The sequence below is a fragment of the Bos mutus genome, chromosome 2 (assembly GCF_027580195.1).
Source record: "Bos mutus isolate GX-2022 chromosome 2, NWIPB_WYAK_1.1, whole genome shotgun sequence".
In the NCBI taxonomy this organism is placed as follows: domain Eukaryota; kingdom Metazoa; phylum Chordata; class Mammalia; order Artiodactyla; family Bovidae; genus Bos; species Bos mutus.
In genome coordinates this window covers 13,518,888-13,538,480 of record NC_091618.1, presented here as the reverse complement: position 1 = coordinate 13,538,480, position 19,593 = coordinate 13,518,888, and the positions used below count along the sequence as shown (strand labels likewise).

Here is a 19,593-nt window from a genome sequence, read left to right as displayed (position 1 = left end):
CTAACCACTGAACTGCCAGGAAATTCCCTGTACTTTATTTCTTTTTTATGGCTGAATAATATTCCTTTGTACAATGTATATTAATTTTTGTTTATACATTCATCAGTCGATGGACGTTTGATGGTTTTTTTTTCTTTCAATTGTCTTCTATTTGAATCTGTGTCCTTTTCCTCCGGATTGACTTCTTCTCAGTTTTGTTCGCGTCATTAATTATCCGGCTTATTACTCTTTCCTGCTTTGTGAATGTTAATTTTGCTATGAATTTTTGTCTATATACCTGTTATTTATTCTCTCCTTCAATAGATCATTTTTAGTCTTCTCTTTTCTATCTTGAGATTTCCTTTCCTTGGTTAAGTAGTTTTTTCCCTGGGGTCCCATGACTCCTTGTCTCCTTTTGATTATCCTTGTATTAACAAAGAGGAATCCTCGAGTTTTAGCCAGAGATGGGCTGTATGGGTTGTTACATTTTCAGATTTTGAGCTGGGTGACAGGGTAATCTAGTCATTTCTTTTTCCGTTTTTGGGTTTCCAGCAGGCTTTCATCTAGTGCAACTTCGTTGCCTAAACAGTTGGAGTACCCTCAAAACATTTTGATCCCTAATACACCAGACACTGGTTCAGAGTCAGACTCTGGAATCAGCTTGTCTGTGTAACTCTGGAAAAGTTATTTAACCTTTTTCTGCCTCAGTTTCCTCCTATATTAAAAAAGTGAGTAATGGAGGATAATTAGGAATTATTTCATAGTTTGAGAATGAAAGCACTTTGCTACCTAGTTGCTTATTTAACTTCTGTGCAGAGTACATCATGAGAAACGCTGGACTGGAAGAAACACAAGCTGGAATCAAGACTGCTGGGAGAAATATCAATAACCTCAGATATGCAGATGACACCACCCTTATGGCAGAAAGTGAAGAGGAACTCAAAAGCCTCTTGACGAAAGTGAAAGACGAGAGTGAAAAAGTTGGCTTAAAGCTCAACATTCAGAAAACGAAGATCGTGGCATCCGGTCCCATCACTTCATGGGAAATAGATAGGGAAACAGTGTCAGACTTTATTTTTTTGGGCTCCAGAATTACTGCAGATAGTGACTGCAGCCATGAAATTAAAAGATGCTTACTCCTTGGAAGGAAAGTGATGACCAACCTAGATAGCATATTCAAAAGCAGAGACATTACTTTGCCAACAAAGGTCCGTCTAGTCAAGGCTATGGTTTTTCCTGTGGTCATGTATGGATGTGAGAGTTGGACTGTGAAGAAGGCTGAGCGCCGAAGAATTGATGCTTTTGAACTGTGGTGTTGGAGAAGACTCTTGAGAGTCCCTTGGACTGCAAGGAGATCCAACCTGTCCATTCTGAAGGAGATCAGCCCTGGGATTTCTTTGGAAGGACTGATGCTAAAGCCGAAACTCCAGTACTTTGGCCACCTCATGCGAAGAGTTGACTCATTGGAAAAGACTCTGATGCTGGGAGGGATTGGGGGCAGAAGGAGAAGGGAATGACAGAGGATGAGATGGCTGGATGGCATCACTGACTCGATGGACGTGAGTCTCAGTGAACTGCGGGAGCTGGTGATGGAGGCCTGGTGTGCTGCGATTCATGGGGTCGCAAAGAGTCGGACACAACTGAGTGACTGAACTGAACTGAACTGAACTGAACACAGTCAATAAATACCAGCTGTGATAACAGTTGCTTTGTATGGCATAGAAGGAGAATCCTGTCTCTGTAGAAACAGCTTCTGAGTATACCATAACCTTTTTATTTACTGAGTATTGTTAAAAATAAGTGCACAACGAGCACCTTTGCTCACTGCTTATTTTTTTCCTCTCATTTCTTTTAGTTATTTAAGATGTTTCTAGAATAGGATTATTAGTTTGAAAGATATTAATATAAAAGACTTCATGAATGTTAAGTTTATTTTCAGAAGATTCTTTCTGAGTTGTTTCATTGGCATTACAGAAAATGTAGAAACTACTGAAGAAGTTACAAATTAACATTTGAATATATTACTTTCTTATTTTGTGCATGTCTCTATGGAAATACATACTCTTTTTTATATATACAGATTTGTAGCCTGTTATAGAATCTTTACACATAAACATATTCTAAGAATTTCAAAACTGTTTTAAGTAGCTGCATGCTGCTGCTGCTAAGTTGCTTCAGTCATGTCTGACTCTCTGCGACCCTTTAGACGGCAGCCCACCAGGCTTCCCTGTTCCTGGGATTCTCCAGGCAAGAATACTGGAGTGGGTTGCCATTTCCTTCTCCAATGCATGAAAGTAAAAAGTGAAAGGGAGGTTGCTCAGTTGTGTCCGACTCTTAGCGACCCCATGGACTGCAGTCTACCAGGCTCCTCCACCTATGGGATTTTCCAGGCAAGAGTACTGGAATGGGGTGCCATTGCCTTCTCCGAAGTAGCTGCATAAAATTATGTAAATGAATGTCTGCGGAATTTAATAATTCCTGCTGTATTTAAACTTCTTTTTTTAAACCACTTTCCCCAACACAAAGCCATGTTGAAGGTTCTTTGTTAACAAATCTTTGCCCATATTTCTGGTTATTTGCTTCAGATGAATTCCTAGAAGTAGAACTACTGGATCAAAGCACATGAACATTTATAAAACCTGATGCATATTGTCAAATTTATTTCTTTTGGAAGCCAGCTGTATACCATTCAGATAGATCACTGTGGGTGGTAGTTTCGAAACACGCAGAGATAAAGATTTATCATTGTCTTTAGTTTTATACTTTTTAGATTGGGTTCTTTCATCATATTAATTAGTTTCTCTCTTTAATTAAAGTGGCCTGCTCTCATTACCGATTTCAACTTGATCATGATTGGTAAAATTAAGAAAAAGACACAACCAGAAATTGTGAGGTTTTTATATTTAAAAGTCACTAGTATCATAGGGTTCATTAACTGCGTCTGAAATATTTATTCTTTTTAGTTTCTAAATCGTTCTATGTTTAGGATGTGCTGGCATTTACATGAGGTATATGTTATGATATAGTACAGTAGCAACGGAGAAGGCAATGGCACCCCACTCCAGTACTATTGCCTGGAAAATCACATGGACAGAGGAGCCTGGTAGGCTGCAGTCCATGGGGTCGCTAAGAGTCGGACACGACTGAGCGACTTCACTTTCACTTTTCACTTTCAGGCATTGGAGAAGGAAATGGCAACCCACTCCAGTGTTCTTGCTTGGAGAATCCCAGGGATGGTGGAGCCTGATGGGCTGCCGTCTATGGGGTCGCACAGAGTCCGACACGACTGAAGTGACTTAGCAGCAGCAGCAGCAGTACAGTAGCAAATCAGTTTTGATAACTGATTTGATTTGATTTGATTAACGGATAGTTTATCTTTTTGGTTGATTAACCATCCTGTCTGAATGCCATCAACACATTAGATGATCTGTAACTTCAATGGTATTTAATTGTCAAAGGTAGTAGCAGTTTTGAAATGATAAATAATAATAAAAAACCAGAACTTTGACCTAATTCTGGCTGCTGTGGTGACTTCATTCCTGCCCTACCCTGCTGTGTATCATGGAAGGAACTATAAAAATAGTGTAGTAATCAGTTTCTGGAACAACAGTTGTTAAGCCAGGTGTTCTCTGTCCTTTGTGCTTGTCTTTAATGAGAAAAGATAGAAGTGGTAGTAAAAGAGTTAGAGATCTGAATTTGAATTCCACTTTTGATCTTTCTGCTCTGTGACTTTGGACAGATTATACCTCATCTATAAACTGAAATAATTTTGCAGTCCAGTGCCTTGAAAACTCAGTAAATTACTGGTATTTAGTGCTGTTACTGACAGTGAATAAATAGCATCACGTAGTAGGGTTTGCATTCTCCGGAGCTAAAAGAGTTTTTTGTTCTGGTTTTTCCCAGTAATCAAGAATTCTGTTGATTTAGTTATGTATTACTAGAGGAATGTAGTAACTTTTGTTTTTCTTAACAAAATGGGGATAACAGTACTTGCATTTACAGATTGTTAGGACTATTAAAGAGATCATATAGCATAAAAGGATTTTTATAGGACAGGGCCTGTCACAACATAAGTTTCAGTAAATATTTATTGTTTTATTGTTTATAGTACAGATATAATGGACCAGAAGATGGTGTGGAACAGACTTATTAAGTGTTTTTCCCTTAATATGCTTTGTGCTTAGTCGATCAGTCATGTCTGACTCTTTGTGACCTCATGGACTGTAGCCCGCCAGGCTCCTCTGTCCATGGGGGTTCTCCAGGCAAGAATACTGGAGAATTGCCATTTCCTTCTCCAGGGGGTCGTCCCAACCCAGGGATTGAACCCAGGTCTCCTGAATTGCAGGCAGATTCTTTACTGTCTTAGCCACCAGGGAAGCCCTTTTCCCTTAATGATTAAATTCAAATTAGGTTAATTCTCACATTCCATTTCTTCTCATTGCTCAAGTTTCTCCTGCATTTGCTTGGCCTTTTCTCGCTGGTATCTCTTTCCCGTAATGGTTTTTGGCACCAGATCTTCTGCCTGTATTGTTCTGTATCTATGTTAGTGAAATTGAGCCATTGTGATTTAGGCTTGCCTTTGCAAAAATCCTCCAGGGGAACACAGGTAGGTGTGGAGGAGAAAAGTGTCTGATAATTGAGATTCAGTGGTTGAGGAAATAAATATTCTAGTAAGGGCAGTTTTAATCTCAAGTTACAGATGTCTATTCTAGGTAGCAAAATTTGAGGATGTTAAATCAAAGAACACCAGGGATTCTCTTTGAACCCCAGAGCAGGAAATGTATACATGGACCTCAGGGGCGCCAGGAGGCTGTTTCCATAGGGGTTCTATAGTCTCTTGTTGCTGCTTTTTTTTTTTTTCCCTGCACATTCTTTCTCTTCTTTATGTTGACCATCTGCTTATTCACCAGGTTATACTTGACTCAAAGTGACAGCTCCAACTGCCAGATCTTTAGCGAATTTCACTTTATCCATAGCTTTCTGGCCCACATGCTAAGAGGAATCTGATTAGCTTATCATTTCTCTTCAGATTGATACTAGGAGTTTGGCCATTTAGAATAATACTTTTGATATAGTTATTTGTGGCCAGAGGTGGTAGGAATCATGAAGTTGCCCTTTCTAGGCAGGTGTCTTAAAACATAACTGTTACAGAAAATATTTTGAAAAGTGTTTATTTGTTGGGAACTTTATTTTTCCCAGTGCAGTACATAGCTCTGTTTTAAAATATAAACTTCCAGTGTGATTTCATTAATAACCAACTCAGTGATACCTGTTGTGTTAAGAGTTTGGTTCTTGTTTGAAAGCAGCTGAGAACTGGTCAAACTAGCTCAAGTAAAGGGACATTCATTGTAAATACACCCTGAGCAGTTAAGGGACAGTAATCCAAGGTCAGAAATGCTAGTAAATAAATAAGGCCAGTAAATAAATAAATGCTAGTAAATAAGAAAGGCAATTACAAAGAATGCTCAAGCTACCACACAGTTGCACTCATCTCACATGCTAGTAAAGTAATGCTCAAAATTCTCTAAGCCAGGCTTCAGCAATACATGAACCATGACCTTCCAGATATTCCACCTGGTTTTCGAAAAGGCAGAGGAACCAGAGATCAAATTGCCAACATCCGCTGGATCATGGAAAAAGCAAGAGAGTTCCAGAAAAACATCTATTTCTGCTTAATTGACTATGCCAAAGCCTTTGATTGTGTGGATCACAATAAACTGTGGAAAATTCTGCAGGAGTTGGGAATACCAGACCACCTGACCTGCCTCTTGAGAAACCTTGTATGCAGGTCAGGAAGCAACAGTTAGAACTGAACACGGAACAACAGACTGGTTCCAAATAGGAAAAGGAGTACATCAAGGCTGTATATTGTCACCCTGCTTATTTAACTTATATGCAGAGTACATCATGAGAAACACTGGACTGGAAGAAACACAAGCTGGAATCAAGATTGCTGGGAGAAATATCAATAACCTCAGATATACAGATGACACCACCCTTATGGCAGAAAGTGAAGAAGAACTAAAGAGCCTCCTGATGAAAGTGAAAGAGCAGACTGAAAAAGCTGGCTTAAAGCTCAACTTTCAGAAAACAATGATCATGGCATCCGGTCCCATCACTTCATGGGAAATAGATGGGGAAACAGTGGAAACAGTGTCAGACTTCATTTTTTTGGGCTCCAGAATCACTGCAGATGGTGATTGCAGCCATGAAATTAAAAGACGCTTACTCCTTGGAAGGAAAGTTATGACCAACCTAGATAGCATAAGACATTAGTCCTGAGTGTTCTTCGGAAGGACTGCTGCTAAAGCTGAAACTCTAATACTTTGGCCACCTCATTCGAAGAGTTGACTCATTGGAAAAGACCTTGATGCTTGGAGGGATTGGAGGCAGGAGGAGAAGGGGACGACAGAGGATGAGATGGCTGGATGGCATCACTGACTCGATGGACATGAGTTTGAGTAAGCTCTGGGAGTTGGTGATGGACAGGGAGGCCTGGCGTGCTGCAAGTCATGGGGTCGCAAAGAATTGGACATGACCGAGTGACTGAACTGACTGAACAGTTTCTCTGAGGCTCAGTTCTAATCTCTTAAATAGGAATAATTACTGTGAGATTGTTGTGATGATAACATCAATATGCACATTGCATGTTCTCTTCCTTCCTTACCATTCCCACTCTTCTTTTTGCATTTTTTAATTAATTAAAAATTTTTTTTGACTGTGCTGAGTCTTCATTGCTGCACTCAGGCTTTCTCTCATTTTCTAGTTGCAGTGACTGGGGGCTACTCTAGTTGCACTCAGGTTTTCTCTCATTTTCTAGTTGCAGTGCAAGGGCATCCCATTGCGGTGGCTTCTTGTTGCAGAGCACAGGCTCTAGGTGCGTGGGCTTCAGTAGTTGTGATGCACAGGCTCGGTTGCCCCACAGCATTTGGGATCTTCTTGGACGAGGGATTGAACCCATGTCCCTGCATTGGTAGGTGGATTTTTAACCACTCGACCACCAGGGAAGCCCTTTTTTTCATTTTTGTAGCCAATCCTACTTTTTTCTTGGGAAACATACATAGAATTCCGACAATCTTGGTTAAAACTATTTGTAGGTTTTTGGATTTTCGGGAAATTCCTAGCATCTAGTTAAAAGCATGTTTATAGATTCCATAGGAACAGCTACTAATAGTATAGAACTTTAAATGTGTTTAAATTACATGCTTTGTAAATGTTAATTTGTCCTGAAGGTTCAAATTGATTTTATCTATTGTTTGTAGAATTTGTAGCTAAGATGCTGTCCTCATCTCCCCTCCTTATTTTTACCACCTGAAGTTTAGGAACTTATTCAATGTGCTTACCTGAATAATGCAAAGGCTTGTATTGTGACCCTAGCTTCTGTTTCAAGGCCCTTTGAAACTGTTTACTGTAGTAACAAATCTTATCTCTATGTCTCTTTGTTCTTATATGGCTTAAATTGAGCCTATTTTGAATTTTATAAATTTATGTTTGTGACAAGCATCCCAAAGCTGTTACATCTTCATGACACAGTGTATCATTTGTAGCATTGGGTCTTGAAAATGTATAATTCAGAACAATGTATTTTTATGTGCTGTCAACTCGGTAGAATTAGGATTATTGGGTGGTATACAGGCAGCATACTAATAAAATTCTTAAATTGATCCCTCCAGCTGTATTCCAGTTCATGCTCCATACTCTACTCTCTCCCTGCCTGGCTGTAGTTTGGCTCTTTGCATTCACCCAGTGCTAGACATTGTACACATACATTTGGAGGTAATGATGATTTGATGAGGGGGTTTGGGAATGTTCCACTTCAGGCAGTCAGCCATCTTTCTTAGGTAGGCTGGAAAGCCTTCCTTTTTAATAAACGAGGGACTGTACTCTAGCCTTAGCAAAGGTGGCTTCTTGCTTATAATTGAGAGGTCCAGTAGACTGTTGGACAGGAAAGGGTTTTTGAATTATGACTGTTTTGTGTAATCTATTCCACACTTCATTCTTGCTCTTAAATATTACCTTCTAGTAATGACCTTGAAGATGAGTTAGTTGAAGTCTAGAAAGATTGTTATGATGTGGGTAGTGCATTTAATTAGGTAAAGTTTGAAGGGATTCTTGTGATACTTGCTGTTTTTTTCCTCCTGGTTTTGAGATTCTAGGCACTCCCAGAGATCTTCCAATATGGAGAAATGTCGAGTTCACTCAGTTATGTAGTTCGTAGTGCCTTTCCCTGATGTTTGTCAAAGACATAACTAGCTTGGATCAAATGAGTCCCCTAATTTGTACTTAACTGTTCACAGTTGTGGACAAGTACTTTTGGTCTTTGAGCCAGTAGCAGGGTTTAGGTCACATAATCATCTACATATACTATTGCCCTTCAACATGTGATCTTTACTTACTAAAATGTATGAACAATAGCTATCGTAATTCTCGTGTGATGCCATTTCCTTTTTCTTTTTCTGGAGTCTGTGTTTTTCATGTTTGAAAGCAAGAGGGATTGGGAGGGGAGAAAGCGCAGGGGTCATTGCTGAACCTGATGGTTAAAGGTAAGTGAATGTTTAATCTTAGTCACTTGATTATTGTTATTTTCCTTGTCAATATGTGAAAGTAAACATCAAAAAGCTTTTCAGTTGTATTTAATGTGTATGTAAAATTCAAGGTGCTAATGTGAAACTTTTCCCTCCTCTATTCTAAACATTAGGTACGTTCTATGGATGAACTGAATCATGATTTTCAAGCACTTGCTCTGGAGGGAAGAGCGATGGGAGAGGTAAGTAAATTGGTGTGTCAGAAATGTGGGTCTGTTTTTAAGGGAAGGTTGGAGCTGTCTCTCATCAAATGTGTCCGAATCTAGTCTCCAGAAGTATGTGCTTGCTTTTCCTTGTTGCCATCCTCATGATAGGAGTGGGATATTGCAGAATTTTGCCAAAACAATATCATTATAAGGAGAATGTTAACTTTAGCCTAATATGTTAAAAATAAAACCAAAGTATAAGCACAAATTAATCAGTATTTATCTTAACCAGTCAGTTGGAAATAGAGGTGTTAAAATTTTACAAAATAACTTAGTTTTATATGCATCAAATGTCCTTACCTTTGCTTCATTTTTCAGTCATTAGGTTCTTTTGCAGTGAAAGAGTTTTTAGATTGGCTGCTAGTCAATATGTTGATAACCTATTTTAAGAGGATGTTGCAGCTTTTGAGGATGTTGTTTGTAGTTCCATTTTGAAGAAGGAATTGAGTGTTTTGGTAAATAATTCCAGAAGATTGAGGCCTGAGCTAGTCACCCATTACATAGAATTTAGAAAAAAGGATTTTCGTTTGTTTGTAATGTTTAAAATTTACAGAAAGTAATATTTACTATCATCTGTTATATTGATAGTGAAGATTGCCATAATTCTGAAAGAGGAATATAGATCAAGGACAGATGATTTCTGGTGCTTCTGTATGTTGACAATAAGTGTTTTGGTGATAGGCAGACATACAGTTTGCATTAATTGTTGAAGATGTCACAGGTTCACAAACTAGACATTTGGTTGTGATTCTTTTTTTCTGGAGAGTAGCCTTAGGTTTTTTTCCCCCTGTTTTATTTTTTGTATATCTAATATTTAAAAGCTCCCATGTCTATTTTAATGCTTTAAAGGAGGGAAAATAGGTATATGCTGGATTCTCTTTTATACCATTCATTAAATATATTTGTTCTTAATGATTTAGCCGTATTCTTTGATCCAGGCACTGTGCTAGGTTCTGAGGACTCAAAATTAAGATAATTTTCTTTCCTGATTTATAACAAATATTCATTGACTACCGTTGTGACTGAGCATTAGTTAAAGTCTTGGTGCTTTGATCCTAAGATTCTTGCTGTCTTGGTTATAACATTTTGTTTGTAACTTTTCCAAGTCATCTTGTGGTCAAAGTCCTATCATCTTGTGGCCTGTTTTTGTTTTTCCTCTAGAGTTTGCAGATGGGATTGATAGGTATTCTTATGTTTTCCGGTGCTTGCCTAATATTATTGAAACAGTGCACATTAATAAACCCTGTTTGGTTATTAAGTAAAATATTTTCTCACTGTATTTCTGGAACAGAATTTGAACAGAAAGTTAACATGTATCTGATACTAAGTATAGGTGGGGAAACTGCATTTATCTGCTTTCCCATTCCTGTGATGGTAACCTGGTTCACTCTACTGGAAATCTAATCCCAGTCTTAAAATTAGTTACACAAAATAAAAATAATACCCTGTTACTGTTTTGTAAGCAACACTTCAAAATCTCTAAAGACTTAACTCTATAATCAAAGAACAATGAACAGAAAGTGAATTTTATTTAAATTAACAACAAAAATATTTTTAAAAATCATTTTTTTTCTTCCCAAAATGTCCCTTCCTCCCAAGGTCTCCAGACCGCACCCTCCTTACTTTGTTAGAAATGTCATTTTTTTGATGTTTGTATGTAATTCCTCAGACCTCTATGTAGGCTTATTTAAATAACTAAACAAAATATACATTCCAACAGTAATGCAGGGTCACTCTTCTTTCCTTGTTATTAACAAAGTAGTAATAACTAGTATTTGTTGACCACCTATTAGGCAGATGTTAAGAGGTTTGCATGTATTATCTCATCAATAACTCAGGACGGTTCTTTTATTCAGATAAAGAAAAAGGCTGAGATTAATTAAATTGCTCAGGGTCATAAATCTAGAAAGTGATGGAGCTGGAACTCTGACCTGGCTACCTCTCTAAAACATGAGAGTGAATAAAGCCAGTACTTAGAATTGATGGCAAAAATCTCATTTTAGTAAGCTTTATAACAATAGATATTTGGGGGAGGATTTTAAAAAATGCTTAATATACTTCCTTCCCAAAATACGGATACTTAATTCAAGTTAGTTTTTGAAAGTATAACCCAGTGTCCAGGCACAAAGGGAACAAACTAAGCATGGAGTGAAGTTTTGAATTCGAGGAACTCTTTGTTTAGCTGGTTGAGCATGGAATGAATATACATGACGGCGGGGAGTGTGCACTGTTTTTCTTTGTGTGGCTCATGTTCTGAGGAGGTTAGTGATGAGTACTGGCAAGACTAGTTTGTGATTACTTGAATGGAGGAGGTATAGGACTTGAGAAATATCCTATAGTTAGGATTCATATAGGGGTAGGTTGGGAGAATGTTTTTGTAGAGATAAAAGGGAGATGAACACAAAAGAGAAAGGAAGAAAATAAGTTTTTGTAATAAAAAAGTTTCTAATTAAATTCATTGAATTTCCTTCTTTTTAAACAATAAAGCATCTCTGGGAAGGGATGTGTGTGAATGTAGTCTTTACCCACATAAACACTAAAGTTTCAAGTAAATTGCCTAAGCCAAGCACAGTATTTTTTTGCTGCAGTTATTTTATTTGTATTTGTATGTGTCTGTGTGCTTGTGTGAGAGTCCTCCTTAGGGCAAATAATACCTATGTTCAAGAATGTATGAATCTTTGGAATTCAGAGAATTGGCTTCTTTCAAAGTAATTGATTTCTGGTAAAGTTAGTGCTGCCTGGTTCTTGTTATTTTTTTTCCCTCGTCAAAGCCAGTGTTCGATAGACTCCTAGAGTCACTTTGCTGTATTTAGAGTGTTTCTTAGAAATCTTGCTCAGAAGTGACTATTTAAAACTTCACCTTCAAACCTTGCTGGTTGTCTGAAATACAGCTGTTCATAGCTGAAGGACACGGTACAAATGCTTTACTTGCCTCCTGTTCTAAAAAGTACACATAAAAAGGAAGGTAAGAAAATCTGTTAGGCTTAGGGCTACAAATTATTTTCAGATATTTCATCTACTATCCTTGCTAGCAGCCTCTTTCATTCAACTTTAAGTTCAGTTCTGAAAAGTTTAAAGGCATAGATTATTTCTGGTAGTTGAGTATTCAAGAGTGTATCTTTGTAGTACTGAGGAAGGCTCATTGCCCTGATGTTTCTGGGCTCTGTTTCTCCCATGGTTATTTGGCTTATGATCTTGCATGACTTATTTACTCTACATATAGGAGGGCAGCATTATTACTCTTTATGTCCTGAAAGGGATGGATTTGCAGAGGTTGGTGGTTCTCATTTGAAAGTACGTCAAGTCTTTGACAGAAAAGACACTTTATCCTGAATAATTGGTTTTCTCCCTTTTAAAAACCAAGAAACTTTTTTCTTTTTAAGTTTCCTTAATGTTTTACATATCGTTTACTTGACAGTGTTCAGGGACATTAATAATAGTGATTATTTCTGGAATAAATGGAATGTATTTAGATATGTGGCCCTTCATCTTTGTTTTAGAAAACTGAAGCATAGAAAAACTTACCCTTGGTAATAGACAAGTTTGTAAACAAGAGGAATGAAATCTGGAAAGTGCTTCTGTATGTGGAGTAATAATGAATCCTACCACGTTTCCTGGAAGTAGAATAAGGTGAGATATACTTAAAACATAGATGTAGGTTCTCATTAGGCATTACTTAGGAATTCTGCCCGTAAATGTGAGAAAGCAGAAAGGCTTGTAGAGTAAGGAGTTTGACAATGATTTGAAGAGCTCTTAACCCAAAGAAAGGTATAGCTTTGTGGGATGGCAGCTCACTGGACAAGAAGAACCCTTATATCACCACTTTCGGCCTTGCCTCAGACACTCATATTCTTTGGACTTTGCTCTTTTTCCATGGGTAAGACAGATATTGGACTAGATAGTTTTCCAGGACCCTTTTAAGTCTTAAGATCCTTGAAGTTTGTCCTGATTTCTATCTTTAAAAAGACAAAACATAGGAATAGTTTTGCCTTTTCTAGGATATGCCAGAGAGTATCTTAAAGATGTGTTTAGACTGTGATGTAGTGATTCTGTAACTTTTCACTGGGGTCTCTGACTCATTCACCATCTGCAGCTGCATAAGGTACTGAAGTGTTTGTCCATCAGGGCTCATAGGGTGGTAATTTGGGAATTGGGACAGGTAGGAGCCTAATGTGGACACCAGGTCCACATCTTTCATCATGGCATGATAGCTCACAGAATTGGAGGCTTTGGGGTAGCTAAATGTACATTTATGATCCACAGCCCCAGAGGGGCTAGCCTTACATTGTAAATTCCTTGCAGGTAGAGTCCCATAAAAGTAACTCAGTTGACTCTAAACTGGATTGAATTTTGGAAAGGAATATGTTGTCTGTTAGCAAGATCCTTTTTTGCAGCAGAGAGGGAAAAATAAATAGAGCCTGTGGTGCCTTAATACAGAAATATCAACCCAGCAGTGTAACACACCTTTGCCCCACAAAACGCAGCTTTTGAGTATGTAGAGGAAAAAGGTTTCTAGTTCCGTTCACTTTGTATTAATACCATTTGATTGTTGGGCATTTTTGACATCTTGTTATTAAAATGAACTGTTTTCTTTAGAGAAAACAGCCAGGCAGGCCAAGTGACCTGGAGGAAGTTAATAACTATCTTGTATTCTGTTAATGATTGTGTAGAGGAGAAGTGACCTTTATATGAGTATTCTTTCGGAAGTTTCTGGGATCTCTTAATAGTTTTGGGATGGGGATTGGGCATTTTGAGAAAGAAGATTGATTAAGAAGGTGTCTTCTAACCCTGTGATTGTGGGTGCATGTGACATTTGAAACCTGATGCCCAGTTCTGTCCTGTGACTTTGAGACCTGTGTGGAACCCCACTCATTTCCAGTCTCTTCCTTCTGTCCTGCACTGGGAAGAATGGGCAGACCTATCACTGTATGTGTTGAGCTGTCTTGGAATGTTTGAATACAGTAAAACATGCCCCTTTGAAGCAGGAGATACCTGATCCACATGTTGCTTAGTTTGTCTTCATTAAATTTCTCTTCTTTTACCCTCCTTTTTCTCAGTTTTTATTTTTTTCATCCACATCAGTATGTTTTATTTGAAAGCAAGCTAACTAACTGCAGTAACACATTAAAACTTCAAGACACTTTGGCATTGATATTATTTCCTGTGTGAATCTTCCAACAAATTTTTGAGAGATATTAGTACCATTTTTATATGAGGGAGGTGAGTTCTAAGGTCAAGTGACTCCAGCTAAGATCAGAAATATCAAAATGTGGATTGACTTCAAGTTCTGTTTCATTAGGCTCAGAAATAATAATAGCTGCAATCTACATATACCATTTTCCAGGTACTTTATTAATCACTTCATACACATTAACAGTTTTCACAGTGGTTGTGCAATACAATGACATCTGGACAAACATGGATTACAGAGGTTAACATGATCATGGGCCAGCTGTTTAAACCTAGCTTCTATTACTGTAGATCCTGAGCCTTCCTACTGTTACTTTGCATGTCCAGAGCCTATCCAGTACTCAGAAATCCAGCTTTGCTTATCAGCTCTCCTATGAAAGGTTTCTTGCTTTCACCAACCAGAAGCTACAGAGGAAATTCAAGTAGCAAGTTGTTTGTTTATATCGTTTCTGTGGCCCTAGTTTATTTTATATATGTGATTTGTGTAAATATTTTCTATTTCCTTGAACATAAGTTTGTTGAGGGCACAGGCTTCAGCTAATACGTGCTTAGCTAACAGTGGCTGCCTAATATTGTGTTGAATGAATTGTTTACCAGTAAATATTTTTTTCTAAGTATCAGTTCCTCTTTATTTTCCCTTTTACTTCAGAAATTCCCTCAGGGAACCTCAGGAGACCTCAATTCAATTCAGTAAATATTGATTGTATTCTGTATTCATACTACTTTTCCATCCTCAGGGATGTGGGGTTCTGAAAAGGGGAAGGATGAGGAACAGATAAAACTGAAAAGTATTTATTCAGTCTGTTCTGCAAATGTTTATATTTTCAAACTATTCAATGATTATTTTACCAGAGTACATAAGATGAATAGCATATCAGCAATGCTGTTATCATCCAAGTTCAATTTTATATATAAAAGGCATTTATTATAAAGGATCTTTTGTTTAATGTAGCTGTAAGCATAGGACACATTCTTTGGGCCATCTGCTAGGGCGTGGAAATACCCTCATTATACAACCAGACGTAATAATGGTGTTCAGAAAATTGGAATTGCTCTTGTTATATTTCTTTTTCAAACTTGTATTAAACTATGTTGTGTATAATTCTTTCTTGTTTACTTTTATTTTGCTGATGAGGACCCAGAAGACGAAAATTAATTCATTGTCACCTAATTGATTAATGCATTCTGTGATCCTCATTTTAGCAAAATGTATAGAAGAAATAGTTTATTTTCTGTTACATGCACATCTATGACATTTTCCACTCTTGGAACATATAAAAGAGAGAACTTGTCCATAAATGGCATACTGAGACTCTTCTCTTGTCAATTTAATAGTTAAAATTAGCCCGAGGATGACTGGTTGTGTGGGTCCCATCTTAGTTGTGGGTCCCAAACTGAGTGTTTGGTCCCATCTTGAGGAAGAGGATTCTATCCTGTTTTAATTGAGCTGTTTGCTCCCTGCTTGTGGAATACGAGGGGATTAGGTCATGAAGCAAACTAGATGTTTTCATGGTTTTATTCATGCACATTACAGATTTCCTAAGTGACCTGGAAGCTTATCTTTTGTGCACTGGGCTCCCAGGTACTATTGCAAGTAATCATTTATATAATTATTTAGATCAAACCATGTAATTTATACTTAGATAAAAACAAATGACTTTATTTATAGGTAACTTAAAGGTGGCCAGGGTAATAACATTGTCTTCTGTTTCCTTACATGCTTTTCCTTATATTGTGCAGAAAAACCTGGTTCAATTCAGTTCAGTCGCTCAGTTGTGTCTGACTGCAACCCCATGGACTGCAGCACACTAGGCTTCCCTGTCCAGCACCAACTCCCAGAGCTTGCTCAAACTCATGTCCATCGAGTCAGTGATGCCATCCAACCATCTCATTCTCTGTTATCCCCCTCTCCTCCTGCCCTCAGTCTTTCCCAGCATCAGGGTTTTTTCTAGTGAGTCAGTTCTTCGCATCAGTTGGCCAAAGTATTGGAGCTTCAGCTTCAGCGTCAGTCCTTCCAATGAATATTCAGGACTTCTTTCCTTTAAGATTGACTTAGGTTTGATCTCCTTGCTGTCCAAGGGACTCCCAAGAGTCTTCTCTCACACCACAGTTCAAAAGCATCAATTTTTTGGCACTCAGCTTTCTTTATGGTCCAACTCTTAACATCCATACATGACTATGGAAAAACCATAGCTTTGACTAGATGGACCTTTGTCGGCAAAGTAATGTTTCTGTTTTTTAATATGCTGTCTAGGTTTGTCATAGCTTTTCTTCCAAGGAGCCAAGCGTCTTAATTTCATGGTTGCAGTCACCATCTGCAGAATAAAGTCTCTCACTGTTCCCATTGTTTCCCCATGTATTTGCCATGAAGTGATGGGACCAGATTCCATGATCTTCATTTTTTGAATGTTGAGTCTTAAGCCAGCTTTTTCACTCTCCTCTTTCAGTTTCATCAAGAGGATATTTAGTTCCTCTTTGCTTTCTGCCATAAGGGTGGTGTCGTCTGCATATCTAAGGTTATTGATATTTCTCCCGGCAATCTTGATTCCAGCTTGTGCTTCATCCAGCCTAGCATTTCACATGATGTACTCTGCATATAAGTTAAATAAGCAGGGTGACAATATACAGCCTTGACATACTCCTTTCCCAATTTGGAACTCGTCCGTTGTTCAATGTCTGGTTCTAACTGTAGCTTCTTGACTTGCATACAGATTTCACAGGAGGCAGATCAGGTGGTCTGGTATTCCCATCTCTTTCAGGATTTTCCAGAGTTTCTTGTGATCCACACAGTCAAAGGCTCTGTCATAGTCAATAAAGCAGAAGTAGATGTTTTTCTGGAACTCTCTTGCTTTTTATATGATCCAGTGCATGTTGGTAATTTGATCTCTGGTTCCTCTGCCTTTTCTAAATCCAGCTTGAGCATCTGGAAGTTCTTTGTTCACCTTGGGCATTTTTTCATTTTCTGAACATAATTTACTGTTTGTGAAGTTAATCAGAGAAGAGTTTCTTTTGGCTCTATTCCAGTAACTTGAAGTGAGACAGTATAAAGAAAACTTTATTTTCAGTGGCTTCAGGAAGGGATGTGCAGTGGAGAAAGATTTAGTGTGGAACTTGCCCCAGGTTAATTTACCACAAAATATTATGGTGCTTGAGGTACTAACAGTATCTCTGATTTTTTTTTTAAAGGGCATGCTTTATGAGAGCAGCCAATGTCTTTTGTGTGTTTAGTTTCAAGGATAAAGTTGTTAACAGTGGTTGTATTTTTTGTGTGGTAAAGAACATTGGGAAAACTTTGTGCTTCGTTGAAGACTATTTTTTTTTTTTTGACCCAGCTGTGGGGTGTTCCCTGAGTCTTAACCCCTGGACAGCCAGGGAAGTCCCCAGAGTACATTTAACAGTTGTCCAGTTAACAATTGTCCTCAATTGAAGAACTGTTTGCAATTTGGTCTATTTTGTGGTGGTCCTAAAATTTCAAAGCTAGCAAATTCTTATTATCTTTAGTTAATGGCTCTTTTTGCCCTTATTGTTCCCAGCAACTCACAGTGAATCCTCAGGACAGCCTTAAAACTTTACACTTTGGAGTTGTAGCTTTAAGCTTGTGACACCATATTCTTACATAATTGGATCCTGTTGTCTTCTGGTCTTTGCACTCAACTGACTCTGTGGAATAGGTTCCTGATTAAGACAACTTCAGTGGTAGACTGGCTTATTTATGTATACTTAGTGACTTCATTCTTGATCATTATAATGGGCTATGAATCTTCCGTTTAGAAATTAAAATAATTTAAAATGCCTTGAAAGCTGAGCGAAGCATTTAAGCAGCAGTTTGTATTACCTTCCCTGCTCCCACTTCCACAGATCCCTTCTTTTATCATTTTATGGCGAGATTACTGAAGTCACCTTTTTGCTTGGCTTCCCAGCATCTGTTTGCTTTCCCTCACTCCATTTAATAAAGGGATGTTAAGTTAATCTTTTAAAGTGAATTTTTATGGTTTTATTTTCTGTTGCTGCCTGTTGGATTAGAGCCCAGCTCCTCAGTGCTCCACTGAGCCTCACTGGCAGCTAGACCAGTTGTTCTTTTGTCACCCTCTCCTTACTGCTCCTCTAGTTGGTGGCCAGGTTTCTTTTTATTGGTGGGCATCAGGACAGAGAAGCCTGGCATGCTGTGATTCAGGGGGTCACACAGAGTCAGACACAGCTTAGCTACTGAACGGCAGCAACCTGCCCCACTTTCAATTCTACCTTTGCTCTTTCGGAAAGCCCTTTCCGCTTTCTACTTCTCCCTCCTTAAGGCGTTCCTTGACCATTCTGTGCCAGGTACTGTTCTTTCTTCATCTCTGTAGGTTGTGGAGTTTAACAGTCTGCATCGCACTAAGTTAGTGTGCTTACTTTGAAATGCTTTGTAAGTGTATCACTTTGATTCCTGGTAGGTTTGTAATCTTTCCTTCAAGGCAAAGACTTCTTGTTATTTATTTATTTTACTATTTTTGTTACTTCCAGTAGTGGCTTCTGTGGTTTGTGCATTTCAGTGTAAGTTCAACTAATAGTTTACTTTTTGAAATCTGTAAGTACTTCAGATGCCAAACCTTTTGTTTTTTTTCAGTAGTCAGAAAAGCAGTACTGGTTTTCTGGATAGGAGAGAGATCAAATTACCACATATTGGCCAGGCCTAAGTGATTTGTGTAACTTCATCATTAGTTGTGGAGGTGTTATTAAAGGACATTAGATACAACTATTAGCAGTGCTTATTGTGATAAGAGTTTAATAACCCTGGAAAAATATTTTTTAAAAATCTGTTAATTTTATATACTGCAGTTATAATTATGCAAAAAATTAAACTTTTTTTTCTTAAAAGGAATATACTAGATTTTAACCAAAAGATGTTACCTATGAGACCATTAATATGGAAATTTGTTTTCACTAGTAGTCATCTTGCCATATAGGCTAAAACTTTTAAGTAGTAATTGCTAGATGTCAGATTATGGTGCTGCCTAGTAGTAAAATGTGAGAAAAAGTTATAGCAAACATTGATTTTTCAACAATTTTTTATGACTTGAATAAAATGAAACTGTAAAAATGTTTATAAACATTTAAAAATAATCTTCGCATAGAAGTATTGAGTAACTGATGCAGGACACTTCCTTAATTAGTAGATACATAAGTGAGAAGTGAGAATTTAGAGGATCATATTCCTTAAACTTGAAAGCAAAACCACCATATTCTTTGTTTTTTTTAAAACCAAAGATTAAACCTGTGATTAAACCATTGAACATTTTCAACTTTCTTTATTTAAGCTACAGTTTTTAAAGTGGACTGAAAGTTACTATCTGCTTGCTTAAAAATATTTGAAGCATGTGGTCTGAGCTCTTTTAAAATTCCCACTAACTTTGGTCACTTTGAAATTATGTTGTAGCGAAATGTATCTGCTAAGAGAAAATGCCTTATTTGTAGTGAATTCTGTACCACTATCTCAGTTTTTATTAAAAATCAGTTCTAAATCATAATAAAAATGTATATTATAACAAGTCATCCATAATCCCACTACATCAACAAATACCTATTTCAGCTTTTATTTTTCTTTCCAATCTTGATCCAAAAGGGAAGGGTCCATGAAGAGAAGCAATCTTTACATG

General features: G+C 37.7%; 1 protein-coding gene across 15 annotated transcripts in view; it reads left to right on the top strand.

The window, feature by feature from the left end:
• The window catches only part of PUM1 (pumilio RNA binding family member 1), a 125,983-nt gene that overhangs the window by 28,902 nt on the left and 77,488 nt on the right, over nucleotides 1–19,593 (top strand). For all 15 annotated transcript variants that reach the window (XM_070384378.1, XM_070384373.1, XM_070384372.1 and 12 more), the window contains exon 3: nucleotides 8,678–8,746. In XM_070384378.1, coding sequence (XP_070240479.1) covers nucleotides 8,678–8,746 — 69 coding nt within the window. The remainder of the gene's footprint in view (nucleotides 1–8,677; nucleotides 8,747–19,593) is intronic.